This window comes from Mycena indigotica, assembly GCF_014461135.1.
Source record: "Mycena indigotica strain 171206Taipei chromosome Unknown Mind.scaff0004, whole genome shotgun sequence".
Classification (NCBI taxonomy): domain Eukaryota; kingdom Fungi; phylum Basidiomycota; class Agaricomycetes; order Agaricales; family Mycenaceae; genus Mycena; species Mycena indigotica.
This window is the reverse complement of record NW_023503003.1, coordinates 5,882,772-5,891,840: the sequence shown is the minus strand read 5'-3', so window position 1 is coordinate 5,891,840 and position 9,069 is coordinate 5,882,772. Positions and strand designations below refer to the sequence as shown.

The 9,069-nt window shown below is 52.2% G+C and overlaps 2 protein-coding genes across 2 annotated transcripts; both read right to left on the bottom strand.

Annotated features, from left to right (window-relative positions):
* Nucleotides 1-6,422: 6,422 nt before the first annotated feature.
* On the bottom strand, nt 6,423-6,974 carry MIND_00560300 (uncharacterized protein; the record flags this gene model as incomplete). The annotated part of the gene is made up of 1 exon (XM_037362377.1): nt 6,423-6,974. The coding sequence occupies one exon, from the start codon at nt 6,972-6,974 to the stop codon at nt 6,423-6,425; it is 552 nt and encodes a 183-aa protein (XP_037222669.1).
* A 927-nt stretch (nt 6,975-7,901) lies between these two features.
* On the bottom strand, nt 7,902-8,362 carry MIND_00560200 (uncharacterized protein; the record flags this gene model as incomplete). Its single annotated transcript, XM_037362376.1, has 3 exons — nt 7,902-7,988; nt 8,036-8,254; nt 8,309-8,362. The coding sequence occupies 3 exons, from the start codon at nt 8,360-8,362 to the stop codon at nt 7,902-7,904; spliced, it is 360 nt and encodes a 119-aa protein (XP_037222668.1).
* Between the last annotated feature and the right edge of the window lie 707 nt (nt 8,363-9,069).

Sequence of the window (9,069 nt, the reverse complement as noted above, 5' to 3'; positions counted from 1 at the left end):
CAAGTTGTCGCTGATCAACTGGAAGTCGAAGAGTGTGTTTTCCAGTAGGACATAGGCTGTTCCCGCTCTTGAAAAGGGTCAAGAGACAAGGAATGAACCAGACGCAAAAACAAATACCCGTCTACCACTATGCCGCCAGCCAGTGGCACTGGCAGAATCTCCGCAAACATTGAAAACCATATCCTCGCTTCTGGATCCTGGAGTTGAACGGGAAGGCGCAAGTCATGAGTCGGAAAGCAATCTGTAGCATGGTGTTTTGAGGCTTAGACGGATAACTAGCGCGACAAAGACAGACCAGGACCACACTTGACGATGTCAATTCCGCCCCCTTCAAGTTCCTCTACTTTTTGCACCGCGACACCCAAGTACTCCGTGACAAAGCCTCCAATCCTTTGCACTGTCGAATGTACTGAGAGGGTTGCTCGAAGTCGAACATCCAATCGGATGCGCGAAGTATCGTGGTGGCCATGGGCAAAGATCGGAGGTCTCGTGACTCGGATCGCCGCAGCCGCTGCTTCTCGCAGGCAACAACCATGCTTCCCCCGGAACTCATCGACGCCATCGTCAAAAAGATTAAGAGAAAGTCCGACCTCAAGTCATGCTGCTTGGCCGCCTCAGTCTTTCGCTACGCTTGCCAAAAGCGCCTCCTGGCCAGACTTTCACTCGACGGGACTCGTCACGGGAGCATGGGTCACCCAGTCAATGGGAAAGGTTACCACGAAGCGGCAGCCCGTTTCGAAGCGACGCCGTCTCTGGGGTTACTAGTCGTCCACCTTAACATCTCCCTGTCGGCCACCAGCTTGCCCATCCCGACTCACGTCCTGAACTCGCTTTTTGCCGCCATGCCACAGGTGAGCTCATGCACCATTTCCGGCTCCATGGAGAGTGGGCGCTATGGATGGGAGGATGTCCCGCATGGCCTCTCTGTGGCATTAACCCGCTGGCTGTCTCTTGTTCCAAGCGATACAATGCGCCGCTTCAGCCTCAACGACATCGAGAACGTCCCCCAGCCCTTCATGCATGACATTTTCCGGGTGATAGGGCCGCGGGGCTACTTGGGCTTCAGCACGATGTCAGTGGACAAGACTGAGCATGTCGTCACGCCCGCACATACGCCGCCACCATTCAGGTTATTTTCCTCCGGCAACACCAACCTTCATCGAATTTTGACTTCCCCCAACTTTATCCAATATTCACAGCGCGTGTACCGACTCGCCGTGCTCGTCGACTACTACATGGACCTCTCTGCGGTGGTGCACATCTGTTCCGCTGTAACACACAGCCTCGACCACCTCGAGCTATTACTCTTTGGTATGCCTGTTCAGATTCAAGTTTCCATTCACAAGTGTTGTTGATGTTTTCAGTCCACCACCTGCCCTTGAAGTCCGGCTTGAGCGCCCCAAACTTCCCGCCCCTGCTCTCCCTTCGCCTACTGGATATTGTCTGTAATCAATTCGACGCTCAGTTGGATAAGGACATCAGCTTTTCCGGGTTCCTCTCCAAAGTCCTAACACCACTGTTGCAATCTGGCACCACGCCAAATCTTGCTCATATCAAACTATCAATCAGGTTATTGCCACTCAAGCGAGCGGCCGAAAGAATGCTTAGATCGTTGAGATCTCCAACTGCATATCTGCTACTTCATCAGTTGGACGGGATTCTGGCGGGGTGCAATGTCCTTTTCAGCTTCGTCTTCGAGGCAGATCTTGTGAAGACCCTCGAATCGGCAGAGCATGTGAATGCAATTCGCATTGCTTTGAAAGAAAAGCTCCCGAATCAGGCGCGCAAGAATTTGCTCGAGGTTGTTACAAAGCCCTCGTAGGACTAGACTTTACTTACCAGTTCATCTCACAATTCAGTATTCCCAAAAACTCGAATGTTTATATTTTAATATAGTTTCTGTGCCTTTCCTAGTGTCTTTCTCTCGATAAACGACCTTTGTTGTCCTAGGGCCCGGGGCCAGGCTATCCTAGGTGAGTCTAACACTCTCCCAGTTGAAGCTAAGTCCACATCAGCAATATTCGTTGGACAAAATAGCACGGAACCAACCCGTCTGGCGCGGTGGAACAGCCCGAGCTGCTGGAGCTGGTGAACTGGGGACTCCCCGTGCATATGTCGTGCTGCCCGCCCGACTCGAAGAACTGGATCTGGCCGGTGATGCCGCTCCATGACATGCTGCGAGAGCTGCCTCCGTTAGTGAAGAAAACACAGTCGCCCGCCCCGTCGCCGGTGCTCGTCCCAATCACCGCGCCAGTGCAATCGGCGCCAGCGAATCCCTCAATCGTGACCGCATAGGCAGTCACGATGAGTGCGATAGTGGTGAAGAGTGTGGAAAATTGCATACTGCCAGTGCGTTGGTAATAGTTTCTGTACCGAGTCAAGTTAGAAAGTAGATGGCCTGTTCAGTACTTATTCACCCACCTATTCGTTGCAGGAAGAGGAACTGGGGGTATTTATCCAGCTGGGGTCCGCAATGGCGGTGTAGACAGAGAAAAGAGAAAAAGTGGGTCCGCGCTTTAGCGCGGACTTGCTCCCACAAAAGTCAACCTCATCCTGTGGTTAACAATACATCTTCCAGCAGGCAGAGAGTCGAAAGCCTCGCGCGCTGATTCGTTCCCGGGCCAGCTGCACCAGTTAGCGCCAAACAATAATGTCCGCGCACTATGATGCTCGTGACTCGTGAGTCGTGGAGCAACCGGACCACATTGGGATAGGTATAGACGTCCTCACCTCAGAATCTCAGATATTCCAAGTTTACTTCATAAGACCTCGTTAAGTCCGCCTGCGGGGTATATTGGGACACCGTTCAGCGCTCGCATGCATGCGCATGAATGTTCAATCGAAGTGGAAGCGTCCGTGAATGTGGATGCTAAGGTGATCGCGACGCCGCGGCGAAGTCCATGCTGCTAGCCGTATATTCGCTTTGCATGGCTACGGCCTTCAAAAATTGTCAGTAAATACGTCTAAGAACATGGATATTTGCCGACCCGGGGCCTGACAAAAGGGTCGGGGACGCCATCGAGGGCTACGCTCGTGCCCTATGGCCCAACGGATGTTCTCCCGTCCGCGCGCAAGCACGTGTCCAGGTTATTCCACCAGAGGCCCCCGGGCCCAAGGGCGAAATAGCACCACGCCGGTCAAGCTCATAATATGAGCGAGTGAGGGACGAGGCGTCGCCGGGAAGGCAACATCATCGCTCCCCAAGCTACTTTTTTTTGCAGGTTGGGACTAACAAGACATCGTCATCGCTATTTTTGTTCCAACTTTCCAAGTATGGCACGTCGAAGTCACGCCCGGCAAATTTTAAACGGTTATCAATAGCAACTTGAAGTTCAAGAACGAAATCAAGCGTACAGTGTTGGAAGGGTAATCGTAAAGGGCTTGTGGGAAATGCAGTCAAAGTCGTGGGCTCGCACTGTGAGCAGAGCATCGAGGAAGCCGCCGCTAGCGTTCGTGCAGCCAAACTTCAAGTTGAAGTCGGTCAACAAAATATCGTTCTCAACTCTGACTTCTCCCGCAGTTAGAGTCGGAGGTTATACCGAAGCGGGAGAGTTCCTGCATGCCGCGGCGAGCCAAGAAGATTCCGCTTTTGGTGCTCCAACCCGCTGTGAGTGACCTTCACAAACGATCAGCAAGTATTTCTGAAAAGCATGCACGTTCGCTGACCGACTTGACAATCGTCACACGAGGACTCGGACAGCAATTAGTAGAAATTGAGGATCAGAAAGCCAATACGGTTCCGGTCTCTTTGTTATGCCAAAACAGGGTCCGATTAGCACAAAATTCCCTTCAAGAGCGACGAGAGTGGTCGCATGACTGGAATGGCACAACTTGCGATTAGGTTAGTGGTTGTAAGGAGCGGACGAGACTACAAGTACGCACCGGGAGAGCCCACGTACACGGTGACCAATGCAAAAGCGCTGTAATCGAGAGGCGGGAAGCTAACGCTGTTGCTCCCCAACAGCCAACTCCACACAATGGTGCCCGGACTAAGAGGTCACCGTAACCTTCCACGACTCCGCATAGAAGTAACGCCACACGGCACCTGGTAAATGGTCAACAATGAAATGGCATTAACCCTCGTACTAGTATAAGCACACCAAAAGACCTGGTGACGAAAACAAGAGACTATTATCAAGCAGCTGGACGTTTGTCACGGTGGAATCTTGAAGTCGGCGAGTATTCCCCTTGGTATTACCAGCGGGAGTTGTCGGCTTTCAACACAAGTCAGTGAAAACGGAATGGCCCAGAAGTAAGAACACATACCCGTCTATGCCGACATAGTACACTAGGAATCATCTCAATTCCGCAAACGTTCTTGAGCTATGAGACTCGCTGGAAGGGAGTGGCCTTGGCACTTATCTGCAGCAAATTCTCCTGTTAGTCATGTAGTAACCACGCGATACCCAAAGGACATACCAGCAGCAAGGACCGAATCGCATTTCTCATAATCTCATTTCCTCTCCCTCTCAGTCTGCTAGTACCGCGGCAGCTACTCCGGTCTTCCCTTACCACTGCCAGTGAGGAAGAGTCGCCGGCAAGGATGCTCACAGCGAGATCGGTTGAGTGAAGGGGTCTTGCGTTGTTGTGGGTAAAGATCAGCCTGAGAGGTCTCGTGACTCGGACAATTCTTTTCTCACACAACAACCATGCTTCCTCCCGAACTTGTCGACACCATTGTGGAAGAGATAGAGGACACCGAAGACCTCAAGTCATGCTCTTTGGCTGCCTCGGTCTTCCGCTACGCATGCCAGAAGCGTCTCCTCGCCACCCTTTCACTGGGCTCTCATCTGGACACGACTCGCAGAACTTACGACGAAGCGGTGGCTCATTTCGGGGCGGCCCCTCATCTAGCATCGCTTGTTGTCAACCTCCGCATCAATATTTTGACCACCGACGTTATCGCTGCCACCCCACCGCAGCTCAATTCGCTTTTCGCCGTATTGACACGAGTTGACTCCTGCACGATTTCGAGTTACAATGGTAGATGGGGAGAAATACCTCAGAAGCTTTCTGTTGCTGTCGGCCACTGGGTTTCCCTCATTCCAAGCGGCACAATCCATCGCTTCCGCATTGAATACATTCACAACGTTCCACAACAGCTCATTCATGATATCTTCAAGGCCATAGCGCCGCATTGTTCGCTCTCCTTCACGGACATTTCAATAGCGGAATCCGAGTCGGCGAACGGGCATTCATATACTCCCCCACCATTTCACCTCCGACTCTTCTCCAGTCACACCGACCCTCACCTGCTATTGACCGAACCGAGTTTCCTTCGATATGCAGAATGCGTTGCCCAGCTCACTGCATATGTGGCTCACTACAAGGAGATTTTTACAGCTCTCCGTATTTGTGCCGCTGCAACCCGCACTTTGGAACAGCTTCGGCTAATATTTCTCGGTACGTCATCACTGCGCTTGGATGTGTGCTCTCCGAGCCTTTTTCAGACGCAATGAAGTCGCCCCGGAACGACGCTACTATTGAAACTCCACTGCGCCTCCTTTCCCTCACACTGTTGGAGCTTCGTTGGACTCGATTAGACGTGCACCTCAAATTTGACCATAATTTCTCTTGGATCCTCTCCGAGGTTCTGGCTCCACTGCTACGCCCCGGAGTTACGCCAAACCTAGCTCAGATTAACTTGGACATATCCCTACTACTATCCTTAGAAAAAGTCGACCAAGTTGTCCTAGGGCTGTTCCCCTCTACAACCGATCTTGCATTGCTTCGCCAGCTCGACGATATTCTGGCAGGACGTGCCACTGGCAGTGGTGTCGCTCTCTGCTTCGTATTCAGGACAAACAGTGCCCGTGTGAGGGAGTTTGCAAAGCATGTCGATGCGCTTCTCGAGGCATTGAGGAACAAACTACCCAACCAGGCTCGTCGGAATTTGCTCTCTGTTGTCGCAGAGTCGTGGCCACTGTGGTCAGAGTACTGGTAGCTATGCGTTGCTGGATAAGTAGCTTGAGGCCTTGAAATCTGAATGGCAACTGATTTTTGCCGGGAGTTCCAATGGAAGAGTGCCCCCAGAATTATATATTTCTCTATCATACCAGTCTCGTTCTGTCTCTGTATCTCATTTCCTACATCTACCATGATACACCGAAGGCTTGCCATAGTACAGGATGAAACCAATAAGAGACAAGTAGCAAAGAAAGAGAGAAGTAGCAAAAGCCTGCTTGACGGGTATGACACGCCCGCCGAGCCTACGAGTCTCCAAAGGGCCAAGGAACACAATGCTGCGTCGCTCGTGACGCAGGGACAACCAACAGGCCAGCGCCCCTGCTCGCTTACGACTTCGGGCCGACGAATAACGAGACCCAGCCCCAAACGACGACGAAGGAACGAGGGGAGGCCCAAATCCTCCCCATGACAACGAAAGACGGGGGAGAAGACGCCCGCGCATGACTAGATATAGGTTATACGCCGCGTATTGTCCAGGTCTGGTGTAAAAAGTCTTCGACAGTCTTTAAGGCGACGTCGGAGAAAACGGTGTCAACGAAGGCCTTCCCAGGCATATCGTCGCCCAGAAAGAATTGGGTGGCGCAACGGAATGGTACTGCACCACGAGATAAACTCGACAGATGCGTATGTGGTGCATGGGCAGACCTGCAAAGTCGTTTCGGCGTGACAGATGTGGCATGCGGAAGAAGGGAACGAGAAGTGTCGCTGGTGTCGGCGGTGCATGCGCAAAGGCTTCGAACAGTAAGGAATGACACTTGGGGATGTCTATGGATGTTGGAGGATAACACAGGCGAGTTGTTGGTGTCTCGAGTTGACGATGATGGTCTTCTCCTGAGTGCGGTCGAGCAGAAGGTTTTTGGTGGTGCTATATGCGCGAAAAAAGTGGTGATGGTGTGCGGAAGTCGTTTTTGCGACAGCGAAGATGAGGCGGTATGGTTGTGGTCAGGCGGCAGTTCTGGGAGACAAAGAAACGATATCGACTTGGAGAGACGGGGTTGGCGCGGCATTCCGCGGTAGCTACAAGAATAAGCAAAATTACTCGAAAGGCAGACGAAGAACACACCTGCCGCGGTTCAGACATCCGTGATGACTCCAGCCATATATTCACTTCATGTATCGGCGACGTTGACACGATTTGTGCCTTGCGACCTTTGCCGCTCATTGACACCATTCAGCTCTTGAACTGTCTCAATACTAGCATTCTATGCTTGCCTGGAAGTACCAGACATTGCGGGGAGACGAAAAGACCCGCGAGAACGAATGACTCTGGCGTCAGTCATCTTGCCCCCCACTTGATTCCTCGTGAGGAGACAGCCGCTGCAGAACAGATGTGAGTGGATAGGGTTAATGTATTGCGAGACCACGCACTATATGGTCAACCTCAGGTGGGCCTTCAGCCCTGCTCTATCTTTGGCTCTGTTGCCGATATCGTCCAACAGCTGGCTGGGCGAGTAGCAATATACCGCTCAAGAATGAGCTGAGGGCGTAGTATCGAGCGCTTGAAGGGCCGGAAGAGAGTTACAGGGGAGTATCTGCGGCGAGAACACGTCAGACGCAGGGAAGGGAAAATGTCGCGTTTGACGCACCAAAAAGACCATTATCTCCTCATCCCTCTGAGTCTCACAGGGCCCATTCTTCTCGGAGTGCACCGTTTTCGACGCTTTGGCACGATTGCCACGTCGCATGAGCCAGGAGGCAACCGCTGGCCTGGAGGAGGGTAGTCAGTAAGCCGTCGTGCTGCTGGTTGTCCAACACACCGGACCGTGCGGGGGGCTCATGTATGACGGCTTAGGTGCTTCGGGGTTAGAAAGGGTAGATTACGGAGGATGGGAGGGCAGAGTGGATGTTTGTGGCGGTCGACGAAAGAAGAGAAGGTCACGCGTCATTTTTGATTCTTCCTTCGCGATTGTCTTGTCCACCTACTGTAGTACTAGCTATACTGTAGTACTCGCACTAGTGCTCACGCCGCCCTCGCTGCAAACAATGCTAGATATCACCAAACATAAACCGCCGCATGTCATCTGGTAAATGTTAACGATAACACGTCCTTGCGCGAATTTGAGCCCACCGGAACAACAGCAACAAGGATGTTGTCGGGCATGGCGCTGGCGGGCTTGACGTTTGCTTGGTCTTTGAGGCCGTTCAGCCAAAGCCGAACGAGAGATTCTTGTTGCTGACAGCTGGGTACATGCGGGCTTGACAACACCGTGTCGAGGAGAACAGGCCATTTTCGGCTGACGAAGCAAGCCGATGCGTATTGCGGCCCAGCAAAGTGTGTTGCTAGAGCCTGAGAGCAGCAGCAGTCAGGCAATGAAGCGTTTGACCAGAAGTTATAACGCACTCGCATTTCAACGTCAACAGCGTTCTCGTAGACGACTCTTTTCAAGTGGCCCATATCGCCGTCTGTGGCTTTGAATTTGCTTGAAGAAGTTCATTGCGTAGGAGACTGTGGGGATGGTATTCTGTCAGACATGAAATAACCACACGAAGAGGACGTCAACACACCAAGGTCAAAGGTCCGCACCCTCGGCATTCGGGAGAAACACAGGCCCTTGATGCAATAGGTACATAGGTAGGTTCCCTGACGAAAGAGAAGTCAGCGCTCTGAGCGGCTCTCGATATCATCCTTGGAAAGAAGTCAGGGCACCGAACGCAGAAGGTTTCGATGATACGCACGGTTCGGTCCGCTGGTCCCAACCTGACTCCCATAATGCCAGCAAAACGTTGGTTGGATGGCGGGTACATAACGATTAAATGAAGTTGGGCCCCTGGGGGAACTTGAAGCAACTTGAATTTCGTCCAGTTAACCATGAGGCTTGAGCAGTATCCTCCCCCCAGTGAAATGTAGCACTAGACACGCTTTCTGGCTGTGAGACAGCTCAGGTCAAAAAGTTAGGACATACTCGACAATGCCAAGCATAGCTATGGGTTGGCTACGGGGATTTTGCCGTCCTTCGATGACTTCTAGCTCGGTTTCTTCATTAGTACCACCAGTATGTTGCGAGTTGCTGATAACCGCTCGTGAGTAGGTTCATGCGTCGTGCCAGTGACTGTTGGTCGTGGTCAACGACTTGAAGATTTGGAGTCTCGTGACCACAATAT